The sequence below is a fragment of the Talpa europaea genome, assembly GCF_964194135.1.
Source record: "Talpa europaea genome assembly, chromosome: 3".
Classification (NCBI taxonomy): Eukaryota; Metazoa; Chordata; class Mammalia; order Eulipotyphla; family Talpidae; genus Talpa; species Talpa europaea.
Window position 1 is genome coordinate 115,549,696 of NC_140069.1, and position 25,132 is coordinate 115,574,827.

The 25,132-nt window shown below is 34.0% G+C and overlaps 1 protein-coding gene across 3 annotated transcripts in view; it reads right to left on the reverse strand.

Moving 5' to 3' along the window:
* Positions 1 to 25,132, reverse strand: part of PTPN12 (protein tyrosine phosphatase non-receptor type 12) — a gene marked incomplete at both ends in the record, with an annotated part of 82,733 nt that overhangs the window by 34,010 nt on the left and 23,591 nt on the right. For all 3 annotated transcript variants that reach the window (XM_084230813.1, XM_084230812.1, XM_084230811.1), the window contains 5 exons: positions 1,531 to 1,602; positions 3,692 to 3,730; positions 4,651 to 4,746; positions 6,475 to 6,551; positions 11,331 to 11,439. In XM_084230813.1, coding sequence (XP_084086939.1) covers positions 1,531 to 1,602; positions 3,692 to 3,730; positions 4,651 to 4,746; positions 6,475 to 6,551; positions 11,331 to 11,439 — 393 coding nt within the window. The remainder of the gene's footprint in view (positions 1 to 1,530; positions 1,603 to 3,691; positions 3,731 to 4,650; positions 4,747 to 6,474; positions 6,552 to 11,330; positions 11,440 to 25,132) is intronic.

Sequence of the window (25,132 nt, forward strand, 5' to 3'; positions counted from 1 at the left end):
TATTTGGAGCTACTGCAGCAGGAGTTGAATCCCCAGGGAGGCGACCCACATGGCACAGCAGACCTCTCCTGACTCTCCCACTGCTTCCCTCATCAGTGTATTTCAGTCTATCTGCCTGTTGCTTCCCATTCTGTCTCTGATGAATCCTCTCACCCTTCCATACCTCTGGCCTGTACCCCAGTTATTGTATGCATAAATAAATAAATCTTTCAAAAAAATAACATTGAGGAGAAAGTATGGTTTTACTTTAATTAAAAAAAGGAGTATTTGTGGGGCCTTCCCCCGTGGCGCAGCAGTTAAGCACTGGGCTGCGAAGCTGCCTGCAGCCTCTGCAGCGCCAGTTTGATCCCCAGCCAGCTGGTGAGGGTCCCACATGGCACGCAGAGCTCTCTTGCCATGCCCACTGCTCCCCTCAGTAGTGTGTTTCATCAGTCTGCCTGTTCTGCTCCCTGCTCTGGCTCTAGTGAATTCTCTCACCCTCCGGTGCATCTGACTGCACCCAATGCTTGTATGTATGCATAAATAAATAAATAAATAAATAAATAAATAAATAAATAAATAAATCTTTTTTTTAAAAAAAGGAGTATTTGTGAAAACACTGGTCGAAGAATTAACTTTTCTCTCCTAAAATGGGCAATATAATCAAAACTTTGGGCTTTGTAGGCCATAAAGTCTCCGTCTATTCAACTATGCTGCTGTGATAGGCAAATACAGAAATAAATGGTCGTGGTTGTGTTTCAGGAAAACTTTACAAAATAGGCAATGGACTAGGTTGAATAAATAGGACAATATATTTCATTCAGGTGATTAAGAAAGGTGCCATCCTATGTCACCCATAGCAAGCTATTGGTTCTGTTCAAATGTTCATTTATATATCTAATTTTTTTCCTTTTTTTCCGTCACTGTTTTTTAATTTCATTTTCTCAGATTTGTGCTGTGTTAGTTTTAGAACATGAATTATTTCCAGATTATTTCCACATTAAATAAATTATTTCCACATTAAATAAATACATTGTTTCATAAGAAATTATCTGCCACAGAGGATCAGGCAGATATTTCCAGGAAGATAGTTCTAAAACCGACCTTTGAATATAATTGTGAGAAGCATGAAATGAATATTAAAAATGAACACGATTAACTATACTTTAGTTATCAATGGTCCTACCCATTTATATAGTGTGAAATGAATACTTTCCATAAATTTTAAAATAGACCAATGCATGACTACTTCATTTATTCATATAAATAAACACTTATCAACTGATACACAAAAACTAACAGAATTAACATAAGGTACAAGGAATGTATACATTGTCAAAGCTTCTCAATTTAAAGGCAACATAAAATGCAAACATTATTATTAATATTTATTATATAACTTAATGTAGATTTATATGGAAGCACTGAGTGGTTGGTTGATGTAAATCTGGGTTCCTAGCATATTACAACATTTATCAGTCTAGTACACCATTTCCTGATGTACTAGACTCTATATAAACTTAGGCACTCTAAATAAACTTAGGTACTTACACAAGAAATTTTGAATGGTGCAAATGTTATAGGGTCTTCTCCATACAAAGGCCAGTAGCGCTCACATTTTTTCTGTTGTCCCCCCGCAAAAAAAAAAAAAAAAAAAAGTAAGTAATCCACGTGATTTTTTTAAATGTCTAGAAATATTTTGTATCCTGGTGTTCAGTTTGTTACTCTTTCTAAAGATTTATGCAACATTTCATGTAACTCAAAATTATCTTGCTTTATGCAATGTATTCTTTATTAGGGAATTACAAAGAATTTTAACAATTCTCATAAAAGTAATTTTTACTTGAATGAGTCACCTTACTATAAGGAAACTTCAAGTCACCACATAATTTTTTTTATAAATTTGAGTGTGACATTTACTGAAGGTGATACTTAAGTTCTATGTAACACCTATTCTCTGTAAAAATGTCATCACCTCCAATGAGGATTTAGGAATTGATGCTGCAAGAGATCACAATAGTTTGGAAACTAAAAACTACCAATACTGGGTCTCCCTGGTGGTGCAAGGGGTTAAGTCTCAGCACTATGAAGCTATGGCAGCCACTGCAGCACATGTTGGATGCCCAGCCAGGGAGCTAACCCACATGGTGCAGCAGACCTTTCCTGTCTTGCCTGCTGTTCCCCTCAGCATTGTATTTCAGTGTACCCTCCTATTCTGTTCTCCACTCTAGTCTCTGGTGAAACCTCTTACCCCTCATACCTCTGGCCTACACCCCAGGTCTTATAAACATAATAAAAAAATACTTTAATTTGAATGTAATGGGAAATTCTTTTTGTTTTACTTTTTTGAAAAGATTTATTTATCCATGCATACAAGAACTGGGGTACAGACCAGAGGTGCAGGGGTGAGAGGATTCACCAGAGACAGAGTGGGGAACAGAACAGGAGGATCCACTGAGATACACTGCTGAGGGGAGCAACTGATGAGACAGGAGAGGTCTGTTATGCCATGTGGGTAGCTCCCGGGGCCACAGGGAATCAAACTCGCGATGCAGAGGCTGAGGACAGCTCCACAGTGCTGTTGCTTAACCCCTTGTGCCACCGGGGAGGCCCCAATGCTAATATTTCAAATAAAAGAATTCTCTTTGCTTTGAAAATAGTATAAGCGAACTAACAAAATGTAGCACTATTCACAGAGGAATCAGAATATTTAATCTATAACTAAATAATGTTTATATAAGAACTATTTTAGCTAATTCCTTTTCAAATGCTAAACTTTATTCCTATTTTTAAAATACCTTTACCTTGGTCCAAAATATTCTACTTATAACACCATTAAAAATTTGAAAACAGCTTCCCTGGTGGCGCAAGGGGTTAAATCTCAGCACTATCAAGCTATCAGCAGCCACTGCAGCACGAGTTCAATTTCTGGCCAGGGAGCTAACCCACAAGGCGCGGCAGACCTCTCCTGTCTTGCCCGCTGCTCCATCAGCGTGTATTTCAGTCAATCCACCTGTTCTGTTCCCTACTCTGTCTCTGATGAATCCTCTAAACCCCTACACCTCTGGCCTACACCCCAGCTCTTGTATGCATAAATAAAACAAATCTTTAAAAAAAATGAAAACTAACAATACAAAATCTATTATTTTAATACTATCCAGCAATCAAAAAAGATAAATTCATGCCATTTGCAGCAACAGTACAGAGCTGGAAGGGATTATGCTCAATGAAATAAGTCAGAAGTAAAGAGAAAACTATCGAATGGTGTCGCTTATGGGAAGAACATAGGGAAACTATACAAGGAATGGGAGGGGAATGACAAAACTAGCAGACAAACTATAAATCAGAGACATTCAGCAGGGGAAGGGGAGAAGAGGGGTCAAAACAAAGAGGGAAGAACACGAGACTAAGGTGACAATTCACGGGTGTCTTGGTGGTGGTAATTTTATGGGGATTAAACCTGAGAGGAGAATGAACAAAGATGTAAAAAATATAAAATAAATAATACCAAAATCTATGATTTTAAGTAAATCATATAATGTAGTTATGAAATGAAAAAAATAGTAAGAGAATAATTATTTTGTTTCTTTTATCAAGTAAAAGAAATAGCTAAGCACAAACACAAAAAACTACTTTAACATCTCAGGGTCAAAATATATTCCTTTATATTAAGGACACTCCGCATTATTTAAGTGTTAATAGTTATACATACCCTCCCCATCTCAAATTCTCGACAGGCCATTACAATGATCTAAAGACAATGGTGGTGGTGGGAGGGTAATAGAAAGAGATGAAAAATATCAGTTAAACATAATGTTACTTCTTAAATAAAATGTAAATTTCAAGAATTACTTTTTACTATGAGCAAAAGAATGGCTGGCTTCTCAAAGTACCTTTAATATTAAAAGTAAGAGTTAAAGAAATCACCAAACCACATTTCCAAACAAGGACTAATTATATAGGAACAAATTAAATTGGCTTCAATTTACATGCTACCTTTTATTGGAATTAAATTTTATTAATACTAAGGGTTACTTTTGACTTTTGAGATTATATTAAAATATCACTTTTATTTAGTATAACTACCCAAACAGCACCACTGAATATTTTAAATACACTTAATAAAATTATCTAAGCTTGAATGTATTTAAAACTTAACACTGTCTCTAAACATAAAGATTATTACATTTACCTCCCCACCACAACATTTTATAAACTTATAAGCAAATTTGTTGAATGTTTGAAAGAATTTTTTAATACCATATAGCTAACATCTATTACTCTACCATTAACATTTCACTACTTGTTTTATAGGTATCTCTCTATCCAACAATCTATCTTGTTTAGTAGCTTTCTTACTTGCTACTGATTTATGACATTATATAAAGTGTCATTACAACCTCTCTTTATTTCTTTAATTTTACTGAGAAAACACTGGTCTGCAACATTGTATATAACTAGGATCACACCCTTCATATCACAATTTCCTTAAACAGTTATGAGAATTTAATGAAACATACTAATAACATCAGTTTCTGCCTTTTAAGTAAATATTAGTTGTAATTAATAAATCATTATCACTAAAAAGTCTTCTCATCCCTTATTCAGTAAAACATCTTTGTCATCATATATAATAGTTCCCAAAATATATTATGAAAAATAATTACTTACTACAACATTGTACTCCCATATCATCCTCCAAAAATCTATTACTGTATTTGCTAGTGGTCCTTGTGTTGCCACATATGCTTTTGGCCCATAAACACCCTGAAATGGTTAAAAGCAAATTTCATATTTATTATGATTGCAAATAATAATTTTCTAACTAAATTCAGTTTGAAATTTTATTAGTAATAGTCTCACCTACAGCTTTTCTAAAATTTTCTTTCATATTACATAAAATCCATGACTTTTAGTGATAATCACTTTAGCTTTTAATGAAATATTAACTACTTCTATAAATTTATTAGACATAGTACATAGATTTGGTGACTACACTGTGTTATACAAATTTAAAAATTACTTACCTAAGAATTATAAAGCAAAAGTCCTAATATCTAGTCAACAAAGCTAATTATAGCATAAACATAAAAAGCATGTTTTGATTCTAAAAACAATATAAAAACTAGTTTTCTTGGTTTTTTTCTTAGCTAAATTCTTCCACAGATACTTTCAATTATCTATTCACATAAAAGTTTGAGTGGCTAATAATAAACCCAAATATATATACCAAACAAGATTGGTAATTAAAATACTAAATCAGCACATAACCAATCATATAATGAATTATTGTTACTAAATACAAATAAAAACTAGAACTTTTAACAAAAGTCCTTACAAAAGAATCTAAACAGCAATACCACCTAAAACAGCAAGCCACCTATGTATGAGCTTTTATTTAACCTATAATTTTGGGGTTTTTTCAGACACATAATAAAATTTTCTTTGTTGAAAAAGTATCGAAACCATTATTCTTTAATGTTCACATAATATTAATCTTACCACCTTAAAATTTTTGCCAATAAAATATATTAAAATATATGTAAATATATCAAAAAATAACTGAAATTATACTGACACATGACTAAAAAGACTAAAAACAGAATTATCTAGGGACCTCCCTGGTGGCACAAGGGGTTAAGACGCAGCACTATGAAGCTACCCGTCCCTGGCCAGGGAGGTGATCCACATGGCACAGCAGACCTCTCCTGACTCACCTGCTGCTCTGCTCAGCAGTATATTTTGGTCAATCTGCCTGATCTGTTCCCCATTCTGTCTCTGGTGAATCCTCTCACCCCCCATATCTCTGGCCTGTACCCCAGCTCTTGTATACATAAATAAATAAATAAATAATAAAAACAGAATATCTAATGGATAAAAATAGTAGTCTGCATATGTCTCTATTGATAACTATATCAGAACTTGATTGCTTTTGATGAGAGTTCAAAGTTCATCTATATTAAGACTTATCTAATCTTGCATTTAAGTTGCTACTTTAAAATTGGTAAATGGCAAAAGTTCTTAATCTAAGTTTATAGTCTATAACTTTAAGTTAGTATTACCTAGTAATTACAGCCTTAGTAAATTATCCTAAAAAAATTATTCAAATGAATAAAAATGTTCACTGCAATGTCAGCCTCAAGAAATATTGGAAGCAACCTATATGGGTCAACAACAGGGAATGACCATGAACATTTGTATAAATAAACTCAAATGGCAACTGAGAAGACAGTTTAGCAATAAGTAGTATAAATGAGCTTTCAATGCAAAAGAACAAAACAGAAAACTTTACTAACTAAAACTAAGCAAAACTCTTTTTTATATGAATGAGGGGGCTTAGAAGTAAAGCACACAAAAAATGTACAATATCAGGGCGATGATTCTTATTTTATTTTTGTTGTTGGCATGTTTAGGCAATTAGAAATTTTTAATAAAACTAGTATAGAGGAAGACATTTAAGCATGGCAGATAAATACACTTAAAGTTAATACATACCTTTATAAAATTTGCATTTATATAGTCTGAATCTTGAGAAGGAGTCTTTAACGTCAACTTAACTCGGCTATGATCAACTACAAGGGAAAAAAAAGGATTTCATAAATTGACATCTCTTAGCAAACAGGTGTTTTTTGATGAATCATATGAAGAAATAGTTTAAAATACTTCAAAAAACACTTAATGAAAATTAACTATAATGGTAATTTCTAATCTCATATGGACAGAAAATAAAAAGCCTTTAAAAACAAATAGATGATATAAAGCTGTATTTTAAAGTAGCAATCAGAATAATCTCAGGAGTGCTTTTAAAAATAAAAATTCCTGGCTATTGCCCTACATTTAAACCTCAGTAGTTTTTAACAAGCATACCAGGTAGTGAACACTAATTGACTTACAAGTTTACTTGCTAAAATTTTTATTAGGAAATTTAATTTTTACATTTCACAAGAAATTACAAAAATTATGACAAAATAATTAAGATGATGCATAAAAGTTGAAAACTTCACTTAGCCAATATTATTTATTTTTTAAAAATTTTAAAGATTTATTCTTATTTATTTATTACATAGAACTGGCATGTAGGCCAGATGTTAGAGGAGGTGACAGGAGTCAACAGATAGAACAGGTGGATTTGCTTTAATACACTGCTAAAGGGAGCAGCAGGTAAGACAGGAGAAGTCTGCTGTGTTATATGTGGGTTAGCTCACTGGCTGGGGATCGAAATCAGGCCATAGCAATGATATCATTGAGACTTAACCCGTAAGACCACCAGAGAGGCCCACCAATAATATTTATTTTTAGGTAATATCAACTTGCAGTTAAAAAAAATCGTAATAAAGTCTAGAAATCTAAAGTTTATTAATTTTATAAAATGCATAACTTCATTTTACTTATTTTTTATAGTTTTAGCTTTTAGATGAAAGTAACATGACTTTAAAAAACTAGACCATAAAAAAAAAAAAATGTGATGGAAGGCCTCCCCTGGTGGTGCAGGCGGTTGAGCACAATGCTGTGAAGCTGTCCTCAGCCTCTGCAGCAGGGATTTGATCCCGCCCAGCCGGGCCAGGGTCCCACATGGCTCAGCAGACCTCTCCTGTCTTGCCCGCTGCTCCTCTCAGCAGTGTATTTCGTCAGTCTGCCTGTTCTGCCCCCCTCTCTGTCTCTGGTGAATCCTCTCACCCTCCCACGCATCTGGCCTGTACCCTGGTTCTTGTATAAATAAATAAATAAATCTTTAAAAAAAAACAAACAAACAAACAAACAAAAAAAAAACCAAAAGCTAGACCATAAAGGAAAACCATAAAATGAAAATTAATCCACCCCTGTCTTTGACTTCCTGGGCTCCTTTTCTAAGAAAGACACTATTTAGATTTTTTTCCCTTTCAAAAGTAGTATTTATGCCATACCTATATACTTTGAAAAATTATAGAAACACAACCATACTATACATTGTTGTTCTGTGCTTTTACTTTTTAGTTAATAATATATTCTGGAAGTCCTTCAGAGTAAATATTTTTATTTTTTAAAAAAGATTTATTTATTTATACATACAAGAACTGGGATGTAAGCCAAGGGTACGGGGGTGAGAAGATTTACCACAGAGAGTGGGGAGCAGAAAAGGCAGATCTACTGAAAAACACCGCAGAGGGGGGTGGTGGGCAAGACAGGAGAGGTCTGCTGTGTCAAGCAGGTAGCTAGCTCCCTGGCCGGCTGGGGATCGAACTTGTGCTGCAGAGGCTGGTGATAGCTTGATAGCACTGTGTCTTTAACCCCTACACCACCATGGAGGCCCAGAATAAATATTTTCTAAATGTTATATGGAACATATATGGATAATTCATTATTTAATCAGCTAAACTACTGATGGGCTTCTTTTCCTTTTTTAGGAATACTATTACAATGAACACTGCTGTACATCTACCTTTTAGCAGCATTAGTTAAGTAAGTTCCTAACAGAGGGACTGCTCCTTAACCTCTAAAAGGTGTATGCTAATATAGACGTATTTTCATTAAGAGTGACCAGCTATTATCATACTTTTTAATAGTTGATAATCTAAAAGGTACAAATCAGATCTGCATTTCTTGAACTATGCAAATGGTTACACATTTTCATTCAGTTGTAAGTTATTAATATTTCTTTTATGATAAACTGCTTGTTTATATCCACACCCATTTTTTCTAAGCCTGTTTTCTACTGACTTATCTGCAATCTATGTTAAAAAAAAAAAAAATCTGCTTTGTTAGAGATGGTGCAAACATTTTTTCCCAGGTTGTAATGATTTTTAAAAACATTTTATTTAGAATTTTAAATTCTCAGAAAAGCAAAACTAATACAGGTAATTCCCTTATATCCCTCTTAGTTTCTCTTAACATTAACATCTTACACAACCATAGCACAATTACCAAACCAGAAATTTAGTATTATTACAATACTATTAATTAAGCAGCCAACTGTGCACAAATTTTACTAGTTGCTTAAATATTTCTCCTTAGTCTATTCCAGTCTATAAAAGTTCTATTGACTGATTTTTTTCCTTAAGATTGGAACAAGGCTGTGTATTTTTGGCAAGATATTAACATTGGTCATTTGGTTAATATGCTGTCCCACTGGTGTCGCCACTGTAATGTTACTGTTCAAGATGTGAAATACTAAACTAATAGGACACTGCCTAACATTTCAGGTTTCTACAACAGAAAGCACAACACATGTAACATGCCTCTACTGTATTACATTCCTGCTTAATCCAGGGACAAATGATATTAAAGGCAATTAAAACACAAAAGGATAAATACAGAAATGGTAATGACAGGAATACATTTCTTAGCAAGTTCATAAAGGACAACTAATGAATAACTTACTTGTTAATGACCCAAAATTTATACATAGTGTAAAGTTCCAGTTCTGCTGATTTTATTTGTTTTTGTTGAAATTTTTTAAAAGGACATATAAGACATATTACCCTCCAATTGAAATTATCTCCTTACCATGTTCTGGGGAGAATGTTTACATGTTTTTCAATGCTCTGTTTCTTATTTCACTCTATCCTACATGTCTTCTTTTTTTCTTTTAAGCCATCCAGGATAGGAAATACATACACACACACAAACACACACAGAGCAATATTCTGTGGTGCAGAATTATTGGGGCTTTGGTGGTGGGAGTGGTATAACATATATATGTAGAGGTGTGAACCTGCAACCCTAAAACTTATACTGTGTCTTAAACGGATGTTACCTCAATAAATAAAAACTTTAAAAATGCTGTGCTTATGGTAAATGAGAATAGGGTAATGATGGTTAAGTAACTATATGCCATTTCTCTCACATTGTTTGCCAGTAATGAGGGGTCCCAATTAATTATCCTAGTCATATGGCATATTAGATTCCATTCAAAGTATCTCAAAGGCAGATTTTTTTGTTGGTTTACCATTAGATTCTCAGTAAATGTTTCTGAGGATTGTGACTCCTGAGAACAACAGCTCCCAAAAAATAGTCAATATTGGTGCTACAGCAAGCTGGGATTTCTTTTTTTAAATTTTCTATAATGGTGCATTTTTTGCACATACACAAATATAACGGCATAATGAATCCCCACATATCCATTACCCAGTATCAATAATTACCAATCTATTTCATCTACCCTTAATCATACAGCAGTAAAGGGCTGGGAAAAGCAAATTAAAATACAAGATTTCTGAGTCCCATTTTCAAACCTAAGTCTGATAGAGGAAGTTCAAGATGGGGCACAGAAATGGCTTTTCTGAAAGTTCTATAGCACACGCAAATTTTGTATTCGTTGCTGTAAACTTTATAATCATAATATTGAGAAGTATAAAATCAGTATTATGCTACTTATATGATATCATGTGCATTTTCTTATTTATTATTGTTATGTCTATTAAGCATAAACATGGATAGAAAGAAGTTAAAGAATATCAAAAAAATGAAAGCAGTAACTCCTATCCATGGTTTTGCTCACTGCTTCTAAAATCTTCCATGAACCCAACTTCAAACAGATAAAGCTGTATTGGCAACACAAGCAGCTCTTTAAAGCCACAACTTTTTCTTTCTGAAAAAACATCAACAATCTATGATAACAAAAAGAAATACATAAACAGTGTCACCTCTTCAGAAACAGAAACATATACTGAGAGTTGAGGGGATGGGGTCACAGAAAGTAGATATTATAATGTACTTAAAGGAAAAGAGAGAAAGCAACATTAAGAGACAGTGGATATGATATGAACTTTTTATTTTATAAAACAGGAACACAAATAAGCCTGCTTTTTTAAAAGTTAAAAGTATGTTGTAATAAAACTATGTTATTTAAGAATGTAAATTTGATATTACTATTAGAATATAATGCTATCAGTCTAAGGCATACTGTCAGATATATATTTGGATTGGTGACAACAGCCGACACATAGACATGAATCATCTTATGATTCATTTTTTCTTATATATTTAATCAATTAAATTTCTTATCGTGAATAGATGAGTTAATATTTCAGTATGCTATAAAATTTATTGTTATATTCACAGACTGAATTAACTGTTTATTATTATTTTAATAAAATAACTTCTTTGAACAGGAAGTTCACAAAAGTCATGGTTACTTGGATATTTTGGTATTTAAAATTATGGTGTTTAAAGCAAAAAAACTAAGCAATAAAAACTACCATCAGAAGGAAAAACAAGAAGCACAATTACAAATTATCTCATAGTGTACCTTCAAAGATAGGTTAATTACTATCTACTTGCCAATCAAACTCATTAGGAAGAATAGAGTAGTTTAGGCAACAAACTGCTGATTATCATTTCCATTTGTTCTATTAAGGGCATTTCAAACTTACAAGGCAGTATGTCCTTATATCTGTTCTTTTTAACATTTTCTTCTTTCTCTCCAGTGGCTGTAGGATAAATCTTTTCTGTTCTATATTTGGTAGACAATCTTCTTAATCGCTTAAAATACAAAAAAAAAGAGAAAGTTTAGGTTTAGAAACCTTAATATTTTCAAAAATTTTAATGATTTACAAAGAGCTCTTCACTGAATTTTGCTGACCTCAATTACAATTCAATTTCCTGTTTTTCTAAGCTCATAGTATCTCCCTACCCCTTAATGATTAACCCAAGGATAATTCTATTTTAGCCTAAGTGAAAACATAAGATTGATATCCCAAATAAACAGTGAAAGGGGACAGTAGAATAAAAGTACTTTAGTTTAAAGAAATCATTAATAAATTTAGCCAGGGGCCTCCCTTGGTGGCGCAGGCGTTGAGCACAGCACTGTGAAGCTGTCCACAGCCTCTGCAGCACCGGTTAGATTCCGGCCTGCAGGCTAGGGTCCCACATGGCACAGCAGACCTCTCCTGTCTAGCCCACTGCTCCCCTCAGCAGTGTATTTCGTCAGTCTGCCTGTTCTGTTCCCCACTCTGACTCTAGTGAATCCTCTCACCCTCCCATGCATCTGGTCTGCACCCCGGTTCTTGTATAAATAAATAAATAAATCTTTAAAAATAAATAAATAAATTTAGCCAGAATATTTAACTCAGTCCTTTACTTACTCAAGTAATTTTTGTGTTTTCACTAAGAGTTCCAATAACCAAGTTTTAAAACCATGCCTAGAAGTTTATGTACAAGTTTCTTTATTCCTTTTCTCAATAAACCTTGAGCACCCATGATGTGCCAGGCTCCTTCCAAGGCATAAACTAATAGTTACTTACAAGACACTGCAAAATAAAGTTCTTTCATATTGAATTGGAAATGTCCAACAAAGACCAATTCTGCTTATTCATTGCATTACAGAAGTGGTTTGTGAGTTAGTGACAAATTCTTACCACATATGGCAGTAGGGATGTTCTTTGGGCTGGAATATTTCTGCATGTCAGTAATACACTTCCTGCTTTCAGAAGCACTGAAAGTCAGCATTGTGAATTGTTTAAATTCACTACTCCACTACATTGCTGATATTTAATTCCAAAGGAACTTACTTTCTTCCAGGCTTAAAGACATATTGAAAGCATTTTGGTTTCACTATTCAACAAATTACTAAATCAAATTAAATGAAAAATAATTATGGTGACATTTACCTTTCTCACCATTTTATTTTGCTACTTGTGAGATGTTGGTATTTATGTAACTAAGGATATTATGCTTATGTATTTTTTAAATATCACAGAACTTCAAGATTCTTGTTATGATAAACTTTAACATGCAGTATCTGAAATAATCTTACAAACAGGCACATACATACTATACTAATAGTGAACCTTTTGTTTTTCTTTGGAAGACTACTAAATTTTATCCTCACAAAACCAGAAATATACACTTTTTTCTTTAAGATGAAAAAGACTAGCTCTGCATTGGCCCATTGCCAAAGTAAAATCTCCCACATTTATGGTGCTATTTCCTGTAGTAATAGACTTCTCAAAGTATGTAAGTGTGTAAGAGGGGAAATTTTATTTAAAAGTAAATAGGCTGTTGGTGAGGTGTGGGAAAACCAGAAATTCCATACAATGACAAAAAAGAACATCAGACAATCTCTAAAGCGGGTAGGTAATTTGGCAATCACAAATACACATGATCCCTTAGCTAGAAATTATACTTCTACAAATCTGTCATCTAGATAAATGGTACACGTACGAAATAATGCAAGTACAAGGTAATTTATTATAGCATTATTTATACAAGCAAAAGCTGCAAACAATCAAAAGTTTTAGTAGATAACTAGCTAAATGCTGCTTTTTTTTAAGATTTATTGATTTATTGATTTATTGATTTATTTATTTATTTATGTAAGCACTGGGTACAGTCAGAAGCGCGGGAGGGTGAGAGAATTCACCAGAGCCAGAGCGGGGAACAGAACAGGCAGTCCGATGAAGAAACACACTGCTGAGGGAAGCAGCGGGTGCGGCAGAAGAGGTCTGCGCGCCATGTGGGACTCTCGCCGGTGGCCGGGGATCGAACTGGAGCTGCAGAGGCTGCAGGCAGCTTCGCAGCCCAGCGCTCAAACACTGCGCCACCAGGGGAGGCCCGCTAAATGCTTCTTACAATCAAATGATACAGTTGAAAATAAATGAGAAAATTCTTTGCACAAGATACAAAAATATCTCAAAAATACATATTAATTGTAAAAAGCAGGGAACACAGCAGCATATGTAATACACTATTGTTGTTAAATATATATTTGTAATTTGTTTGTACATGTGCAGAAAATATCTCTGGAAGGTAAATTAACAAAAGTTGTTGGCTATGGGGAAGGGAAATGGGTTGCTGTAGGAAATGGTTGAGAAGGAAACATTTCTATTGTATGTTTTTACATACTTTCTCTGGCCTCCCTGGTGGTACAAGGGGTTAAGCACTACACTCTGAAGCAATACACAGCCTCTGCAGCACAAGTTTGATTCCTGGCAAGCCAGGGAGTAAGCCACATGGCGAGGCAGACCTCTCCTGTCTCACCCACTGCCCCCCTCAGCAGTATATTTTGATCAGTCTGCCTGTTCTGTTCCCCTCTGTCTCTGGTGGCTCCTCTCAACCCCCGCATCTCTGGCCTGTACCCCAGCTCTTGTGTGCATAAATAAATAATAAAAAAAATTTAAAAACATTATACACTTTCTTTCTACTATAAGAACATAATGCTAATTCAAAAATTAAATGTAAAAAGTAAAGGGAAAGAGAAAAGATTGCTCATGATTTTAGTACTCCATAACAAAAATTTATCATCCCAGTTATTTACATATCATCTTTCATATTTAATCAAAATTTTCCTATTTTCTCTATTCAAAGGTTTTTGTTTTCAGATACTTATAGTATCTTAATGAATATAAAATATTGTGTATGACTTATAGAAAGCTATAAATCTAAACAGGTCCATAAACACAGGGAGCTACATGTAACTTAGGTAACCGAAATTGAAATTGGAATATATATATATACACATAAATAAAAAAAATCTTCAAGGGGAAAATGAAGAGGGTTGAATTTAATTATAAAATGTGAATGTACTTCTGGAATATCTGCTATAATCTCTTCAAACATTTCTCCTTTTACATGACAAATTAGGTCACTGAAAAATGTGCAAAACAAAATTTTATGACATCAATTTTCATTTCTTATTATAATGAACCTTGAGAACACTTTCTGTGTACAAATGAATATCTAAGTTGAGTTTGACTTTTATTCACACAGCTTTCTTAAGGCCCAGCACAGTTTGGGATGCTTTATACATTCAAGCGTGCAATAAAGAATATTCTATTAAAGTAATCCATATAAGTAGTTACAGTTAGAGATTTTCATATATCAGAGATAATAATCTTTGTTCTACTACATATATGATCCATTAAACTTAAAAAATCTGTCTTATACATTTGAAAAATTAAATATCAAAAAATCTTTACCCAACTATATAATACAAATTTCCTCAGTAGGGACTTAATTCCTAACCACCCACCACCACCACAAAAAGATGTCAGCTTTAAATTCAGCTATTTGAAATAAAATTCTTTAATACTTTCAAGTTGTATAACACTGAACATATTTACCTCATGTCTGAGCATCTGTAATTATGAGGATAATACCTATACTCATAAGAAGACTTGAGCCAATTAATTATATGCCCCTAAATATTTTTTTCTTTAAAACCTTAACCAGATCAGACATCAAAAGGAATTATATATTCTGTCTGCCTAGGAGTGTTGAACATGGTTGGTTCATTCATATACTGTTTGTCAAATTTGAGCATGCTTTGCAATCAACTGGAGGCTTATTATTATTTTTAAAATTTATTTATGCATACAAGACCTGGGGTGTAGGCCAGAGGTGTGGGGGTGCTGAGAGGATTCACCAGAGTGTGGGGAGCAGAACAGGCAGATCGACTGAAATACACTGCTGAGGGAAGCAGCAGGCAAGACAGGAGAGGTCTGCTGCGACATGTTAGCTCCCTGCCCTGGGATCAAACTGGTGCTGCAGTGGCTGTTAATGGCTTCATAGTGCTGAGACTTAACCTCTTGTGCCACCAGGGAGGCCCTAGAGGGCTTTTATCGCTGTGGCCCATCTTGAGAGTTTCTGATTCAGTAAGACTGACTGCAGTGTGAGGAGGTCATTTAAATTCCCAGGTAATGCTGTTCTCTAGGAACAACACTAAGAACCACCAATATAAAGTATCTGGGTTCAAGATGGAGTACTGTGATCCATTTGCATGGAAGAATACAGGTGGATTTTCAACAATTTGTAGGTTCCTCTATATTTTATGAACATGCTGGCTGTATTAAATAATTTTGACAAGTAAGGATTTGCACTGGGAACTGCAGTTTGGATTAGGGACAAATAAGGAAAAATCTAATTATCAAGTATTAAAAAAAAGGAACAAGGGAGGGGAAATGATGGTTCAGCAGCAAGTGAAAATAAAAAATGTACCAGGCATAAAGAAAAAGAGCTTAAATTAAAGAATTAAAGGTTTTGCAATTAGATCCTAGATAAACCAGGAGGTATAGCAAATAGGAAAATCAGAACTATTCTTAGCTCTTAAAACATCAAAATAATACAATACTTTATGGACCTGCGTGGTTGCACTTGACACCAGCAGTGTGCCAAGTTTAAAAAAAAAAAAAAAAAGACAAAACAAAAACACCATAGAAAGGCACTTTCAAAATTCTACTTTTAAAAATCCCCATGATAATTATCTTTCTGTATCTTTGAGTATGCATTTTCTTTGCTTCTCAGTGGGGATTCCACTTACATACTTCCAAAATCTTATCCATCTTTTAAGTCCTAGCTCCTTCATAGCTTTATTATCATCCTTCATGTGAAAATAATCTTTCCTGTCTAAGTTCTTTTTAGACTTTGCATCTATTTTTAAAATACCATTTCCTTCTCTTCACGAAAAATACACGGAGTATACATCTCACTTCCCCAATCAAACTCTAAACTCTGTGAGTACAAGATTTATTGACTGATTAATATTTATAGTATCATATATCCCTAGAGCACATTAAATATTTATGTTAAATATTTAATCTTATTCTAAGATTAGAAAACTGGCTTACACACAAAAGATTTTGTTATTTTAATACTAATACCACATCAAAATTAATGTCCAAATGGTGCTTCAAGTAGAGGTAGCACCAATAATCACATGCAACTATATGAACTGTAGTTTAAATGAAACAGAAAGTATACATATACTTTCATTTTAACTTCCTCCACCATTCCATTGTCTCTAGTGAATCTTTTAGTAGGAAAGTGAGAAACAAGCCATGATATACTAATGAACCTTATTCATAAACAGTGCTGTGTAACAGACTGTGACTATCACTAATAAAATATTCATTTATTAAGTTACATAGGATTTTTTAATGTGATCCTAAAGTATTTTGAGTCACTTGCTATTCTAACTGGACAAAAATATAGCTAAATGGTATGTTTATATAAGCTTATAGATAACAGTTTGACTTTTTAAAACGAAGCAAACAAAAGCCCTTTAGTAGAAATACATTCCCAATTGAATCAACCCTTAAAAGTCTTGAAATCAAGTTACATAGTAAACTTAAATAAGGAATTCCACTCTTATTTCAGATTTACTGTCCTAAAGACAAATTTGATTGTTTTAGTTCCACTCTTAAAGTCCTCCACTAGTGTCTATCAATTACAAGATAAACCATGAATTCCTCAGTTTAACTATATCATATCCAGAATGCTGTCTGTCCAGTTGCCTAGCTTTTTTTTTTAAAATAGTCTTCACAGTTTGATGCTTCAGTCATTATAGAATCATCACTACCACTAGTAACTCCCGCCACCCGCCGCACCTTAACATCTCTGTTTACTATTTTTGCTCTTGCAAAATTAATTGTAAGACTGGCTAAAGTTTTATTTCCTTTGGGGAGCCTTTTTTGAACCTTGCTTTCTTAACCACTCCTAGGTCTCCAGCAGTGAATAATCAACAATACATTGCTCTATTACCATGTGAAAAGTATTTTAATATTTGTCTGTCCATGTAGTCTATAGTAGACTGGAAAAGTGAAGGCAAAAACTGGACTCTCTTATGGATTTTACAGACGAACAGCTAATGCAATAGTAATCACATGAAAAATAGGTGAACTCAAGAATTATTAATTGAGCCTTTTCAGGTAAGTCACGGAGATATTTCTAAAACATTAGAATTTTTGATGCAAATGAAAACTGAGTTTAATAACCAATTTGCTTTAAAGTTTCTATAGATTTTCTTCTCTCCCTGCCCCCCAGCCCTTTTCAGAGAAGAGTAGGAATGTAGTCCCCCACTAACGGAAATTCTGCCTTCAAGTGAGGAAAGTACAGGGCCATCGCATCCCAAGTTCAATGGAATTAAGCCTTGCCCTGGGAAAACTACCTTTGTTATCATGGTATTTCCTCTGCCAGTCAAGTATTGATTTTCTCTATTTCTTAAAACACAATATTTTTCTAAACCAATATACCAATTTTCAAAGATTTCTAAAAGTCACACACAATGACTATTCTCTTTGTGATATATGTGTCAAGATTTGAGTTCATTAAAAGGGCGGACCAGCTTCACTGTTTATATAAGGACGAAGCTAAAGAGAAAGTGTAATGTGATGTTTGTTGAATTTCTCTCCAAAGAGCTGTCTAATGGATTGGCCACTGGGTGTCTCATGGGCATGACAAACATGTCCAAATAACCAATACTGAACAGGTGCTCAAGCCAAAAAGCTGGGAATCATCCTTGATTCCTTCCCATTCCTGCCCTGACCCCCCAATAACCTATCCATAAGCAAGTCAAATTAGCTACTCTTCTAAAATATATCTAATTGTCATTCATATTTACATACAGACTTAGAATTCAGAGTACATTTAAACAGGGACAATTATTAAATTAATTGTTGGGTAGATTTTAATTCAGGACATTTAAGAAAACAGGATACAAAAAGTAACAGTGGGAAAATGGAGATTAACTCAAACCCTTTTTGGAATAAGATGGGATATAAATAAATACTGGTGTTCAAGACTTATCATCCTGTTACTAGACAACACACTCCTGCCTCAAATTCCTCAACATCATGACACAAAAACCAGCAGAAGCTTCATAAAAGAGTACTTTTAATAAATATGTATAGGAGAATGTACAAATTTTAAAACTGTACCTTAGAAAGAAATAAAAATTAAGTTATTTTAAGTTTAGCAAAATATAAGAATACCTGATCCATAATATCATACACATTTGCCATTGTTCTCAAAATTTTTGAAGTAGTTACTGCAGAATCCATCTTAAAAGGTAGCCTTGGCACAGTTGTTAATAGTTAAATTAATAAATCCACTGGGTTTTAAACCTGAAAGGTTTAATTGTCCTCAGCCATTCAATTGTAATATCACTAATTTAATGCTATCATACAAACTGGATGATCATGAAGTCAATAAAAACATTTTAAACTCCAAACACAAGGTAATAGCAGCTAGGAAAATCTGAGTATAACCTCTAGCTGGCTGTTCTGAAACCTTTACATATCCTTATATAAAAACCATTATATAAAAACAATGTATACCATTAGCAAATGTTATAAGCAACTAAAACCATCAAAGGGTCTTTGCAATATCTACCTTAAACTGAAGTACACAACTGTCTTTCAAAATTCATCTTCCTACTTTACCGACTGTTGCATTAAAGACTAATTTGCCATTCTCTTTCAGAAATGTGTAGCTATGTCTCCTTATTTGAAGCTAAGTCAGGACTGATATTAAAACGATATACTTTGAAGGGCCACCGGTTTTATGGACCTTTTGGTAAAAAAAAAAAAGATTTTTTGTTTTGTTCATGCTGATTTCTATGCTTCAGTTATTTTCCTGTTAGTCTGTCAAGAAAACTCCTTGTTTCCTTCTAACTCAGTACAGAAATCATCTTGCTGAAACATTCCTGACCACAAGTAGTAGCAACCACTTCCATCTTCTACTTCCTCCCAAACTGCTTCCTCATCTCTACCCACAGTCCTTTGTATCACCTCTAATCTAGGACAAAACCAAATGTAGAATTATTTTTATCTGTACAAAACCATCCCTGATAGAACACTAAAGCCCTAAAGATGCAGACCTCATCTCATTCCATAGTACCAACCAGCTACTACCAGCATAGTCTATGATAAAAAGTAGGGAGTTCAATATATAATTTAGATCTTCTCAGGTGGTAATTATAAAAGAAAGGATTTTCCCCCCTCCCCTTATACATTTCTTAATTATTTCACAATGAGACAGCTTTGAGTCAGAGAAGCCAGGGCTCAATTCCTACTCCATCAACTATTAGCAAAGTAGATCTCAGTACAACAACTTTATACTCCCCCCATAATAAGTATATCAATAGACTTTAATTTCAAGAATCAGTTTTTAAATAAAACTGTATACTTTAAATTTATTATTTAAAAATAAGTTAATGCATAAAGACTGAGAAAAAAAGGTAATTTAAAAAAATTCACAAGCAACAACAAGCAAATACTTTCCTTAAAGGAAATGTTCCTTCCACTTCTATAGTTGGAAAATAGTGTGCTTTTCAATATCAAACCAAGTCAGGACAGTGTAATCCAAGTTTATCCTCTCCTAACCTCCAAGCTATATGTTTATGTGAATAAAGAAGAATCCATTTGAATTAAGAGGACAATAAAATTTTTGTCAAATATACTAATTTTATTGAAATGAAGATATTTAATACAAGAAATGGAAGTGTTCCAAGGTTTGATCATTTTTATTTGTTCTTACACAAAAGGGCTTTACCTCTTTCATCCATTTCATCACCTTCTATCTAATGTCCCTCCAGCAATTTAACTCATGTAACTACTGATTCTACATTTTATGGATCAATCTCAATTTGCTATATTTTGCCCCATTCTCCCAACAGTAAATTGCTCAGAAATCCAAAAATCTGGGAATTAAAACTATGGCTCCTCTGAGCAATTTATAGCACACTTCATCTGCAGTGCATCTCCATTTAAGACACAATTACTAGTCTCCTTTACCCTGTAGTCTCCATTGGGGGAATATGCTACAAATTTGTCATCTCGAAGTGTTCCAAAGCAATTCATCATCAATCTCACTATCCCATAATATATAATATCAACATATAGTAAACTTAAGGCTGTTAAGTTCCAGTTTTAACACACAAAGTCAAAATAACAACAACTGTCCAACTAAAAAAAAACAATTAAGACCCTGAAGTTAAGCACGGTTGCAAAATTCATATTTATCTCTGCAAAAACAAAAGAGTCACTTTTCAAGTATGAAAACTCAATACATATTTACCACTATATGGAAATAAATTATTTTTTGTTAGGCCAGACTGTCACAAAGCCAAGGTTAACAGACCAAACTTTTAAAGAGAAACCTGTACTTCCTGGTGAACCATTAACTCCTGAACCTCCTGAAAATTTCATACTTCCCTTTATCACTTCCACTAAAACTTTAAGAAGTTACTAATCATCTCCAAAAGGCACTAAAAATCTCAGAAGCCTCAGTTCCTAAGAGTATTTAACATAAATGATTCATCCTCTTTTAAAAGTCCTTTCTTAGATTTCATGAAACAACTTTCTGGATTCTCCTACTAATGAGTCTTTTCTGTTTCCTCTGCTTCCCAGCCTCTAAAATGTATGCGTTCTCAATTACATTTATGGAGATTCCAAAATCTGTTTCTAGTCCTAATTTTTCTCTTCAGTTCCATCACCAACGGCAATTCACATCACCAATAGCAATTCAAACCTAATTTGATAAAAATGTTTCGATGTCCCTTCTTATTTTCATGGTACCTTTGCCGTGTTTACCCATTCAAACCTAAAACCTTCTTGTAGTTTTTGGACTTTCCCCCTTTGTATGTGCACTTGCTCTCACATCCAAACAGTTTCCAGTTGTGTGGAGTTCACCTGAGTAAACATCTCTCAAACTTGACTTCTAGTACTTCTGCCAATGATGAAAGACCATGTCGGTACTGGACCATATGCACTTTTATTTCTTTACATTTCTTCAATACTGTCCTTTAAATAAAAAATTTATGAAACTGTTTATGAAACTTAAATATTTATGAAACCTCAAAGATTATAACAAATACTAAAAAAAATGGATAAATGTATATTGAGCAGAGAGAAAAAATGCATTTATGTTCATTAAACCATGCACGTAAAGCATACTATACAACATCTAACATAGAGTATGGCTTTTAACATATAAAAACTGAAATGAGCACATAAGATATATTAACAAATAAGGAAGTTAAAGGATTTTTTAAAAATAGTTTAGCCCCTTTCTTTTTTTTTTTTTAAAGATTTATTTATTTATACAAGAACTGGCTAGATGCACAGGAGGGTGAGAGGATTCACCAGAGACAGAAAGGGGAGCAGAAAAGGCAGACTGACAAAATACACTGCTGAGGGCGAGACAGGAGAGGTCGGCTTCCACGTGTGGGATTCTCGATGGCCAGCCAGGATTGAACCCAAGCTGCAGAGGCTGCGGAGAGCTTCACAGAGCGGTGCTCAACCGCCTGCGCCACCAGGGAGGCCCAGTAAAGGAAATTTTTAATTATCTGCCATAGATTAACTAAATTGTTATTAAAACTAGCAGAAACTAAACTTGATTTATACTGCCAAGCTTTTTGTTCTTAAAATTTATTTTAATTCCTTTTAACCTGTGCTCTAAGATTTAGTGCCATACCCAAGAGTTGGATACCTGAGATCACAAGCTCATTACAAGCTCTAGTTCATGGACCAAATTCTAGAAAAATAGAATAAATTGGCATTGATGTTCTCCTTATTCCTTCCATTATCAATCTATATGGACACCACATAAAATCCTGTTATACCTCCAAAAACCTACAAATTACCTGACAAACCAGATTAAGTTAACAAGCCATTTCTGCACCTTCTACTCCAACTCTCCAAGTCTAGTAACACATAAATAAATCATTACTATTCTGGGATTTGCTGTGCCACTTTTTCCTATCAATAACATAAAAACAGTTTAATATAAGTTATCTATGCTTTTAAAAATACAAAAAAATTAAGTGCAATAAAGGATCTGCTTTTTTTTTTTTATAGAGGCATGTTTTATTTATTTATTTGTTTGTTTGTTTTGTTTATACATGCACTGGGTACAGTCAGAAGCGCGGGAGGGTGAAAGAATTCACCAGAGCCAGAGCGGGGAGCAGAGCAGGCAGAAGAACCGAAGTACACTGCTGAGAGGAGCAGCGGGCGGCAGGAGAGGTCTGCGCGCCATGTGGGACCCTCCTCCAGTGGCCGGGGAGCAGCCGGGGATCAAACCAGTGCTGTAGAGGCTGCGGGCAGCTTCACAACCCAGCACTCAACCGCTGCGCCACCGGGGAGGCCCAAGGATCTGCTTTAACAGTCATTACTCTTTCAAAATGGAGAGACTAAGCAGATATAAAGTCAAGTTAGTTTCCCAAACTTTGGTCTACAGAATTCAGTTTTAAGTTCTTAATAGAAATATAACTGGCAATTCCTCAAACAATTAAAAACGGTCACAATAAGACTCAGCAATTTCACTCCTAGGTATATAACCAAGAGAACTGAAAACAAACTGATAAAAAAGTGTACACAAATGTTCACAGCAGCATTATTCATGAATCAAAAAGTGAAAACAACATGTGTACGAACTGATGAATAAATTGTGGTACATTCATGCAATGAAATATTATTCAATCATAAAAAAGAATATGGTACTGATACATGCTTAATAGAAGAACCTTGAAAATATTAAGCTAAGTGAAAGAAGTTAGTATACAAATTGCACATGATTCCATTTATAAGAAATGTCCAGAATCGGCATGTGCATAGTGTTAGAAAATAAATTACTGGTAATCACTAATGTGTTTACAACCTGGTAAACAGGTTGTAGGGGACAGGGAGAAATGAGATCTGACTGGTAATAGATACGGGGTTTCTTTTGGTGGTGATGGAGATGTTCTCAAATTAGACAGTGACGATAGATGCCCAACTTTGTGACTATACTAAAAACCAATTAAATGCACAATTTTAAGGGGTGACTTTTATGATATGTAAATTAATCTCAATTAGTGTGAATTAATCACAATAAAGCTATTTAAAAATTTAAAAAAAAATCAATTTGGTGAAAACATTTTTTTAAGATTTTAAGATTTATTTATTTTTGCATAGAAGAATTAGGGTATAGGCCAGAGATGCTGGGGTTAGCGGATTCACCAGAAACAGACTGGGGAGCAGAACGAGCGGATTTTACTGAAATACACTTCTGAGGAGACAATGGGCAAGACAGGAGAGGTCTGCTGCGCTGTATGTGGTAAGCAAACTGGTCTCTATGTGGTAAGCAAACTGGTCAAAGATTGAACTAAGGCCTTGAGGTGATAGTGCTGAGACTTAACCCCTAAGCCATCAGGGAGGTCCAGATTTGGGGGGGGAATTTCAAATAGATTTTAAAATAGATCTATTTTTAAAATGGATATGTGAATAGTAATTATGCCAATTTCAGAGTGGGCTAGTCAAAGCACATCAGTACTACTATGTAATAAGAATTGTCTACCCTCCTTAAGTTGATTATTACTCCAACCTATATTATTTATTGCAGACAATTTTATTAGAACATTAATCCCACATGGCCAGACATAATAAGAACACACATCTGATCTAAATAAAAGTAATATGAAAACAATACAAATGAACAATAAGGTTTATAGGAAACTTTGGCCAATGAACCTTTAATATGTAACTTTTTCGGAAAGGATAGGTCAATATAATAAGTGGGAAAGATAAAACATACGTATACACTTTTAAGATGAGTTGATGCCCAAGCAACAATAAAGAAGTTAAATAACTAATTTGGAAGACTAGATATTTAAGAAGAAAACAATAAGAAAATGTAGGGGCCAGGGAAATATCGGTAACCTAATGATCAGGATTAATCCAAATTCTGTAACCCTATAATCAAGGACCAGCAATCAAGACTACTTAAAGTTTTAGTATTTTTCTCTGAGGAAATGAATTGGAGGTTATTTCTGATACCAAACATTCAAATTACTTGCAAGAAAGCATTTAATTCTAGCATTACTTTAGATTTGGTCCTTAAAGGGCAATCATAGCACTGTGCAGATATGTGCACTCCAAGTTATTAAGGGCATGATTTTGTCAATTATTTCTTTGTAATAATAAACAGTGCTCCCCTTTCTTACAAAATGAAAAATCAAACAAAAACCCCCAAGCCTCCTTGTGTTAAAAAAATTAGGACATATAAAGATTTCTGCAATATTTTAAATAAAAAACGCAAAGATGATATAGAGGAACTACACATCTAAAAATAACATAATATCTTTTTTTAAAAAAGATACTTTAGAATCCTCAATCAAAATGAGCCAAGATTCTCAATTAAGAGTAACATTTTGACAGCTTTCAAAACCATGGTCAAACTCATTGAAGAGAATGTACTAGTATTTCCTCCAGCAGAAACTTCACTTACACAGGCAAAATATATGTCAAACTGGGCAGCAATGTTGGAGGAAAAATGGTAAATAATTGAGATGTCTGCTAGTTGTAAGAACTATTAATTAAACTGGAACCATGAAGCCACATTATCTTGTGAGAGCATTTCACTTTGAAAATGAATCACAAATTTTGTTTTATTATGATCATTAAACTTTTATAAACTCATGCTT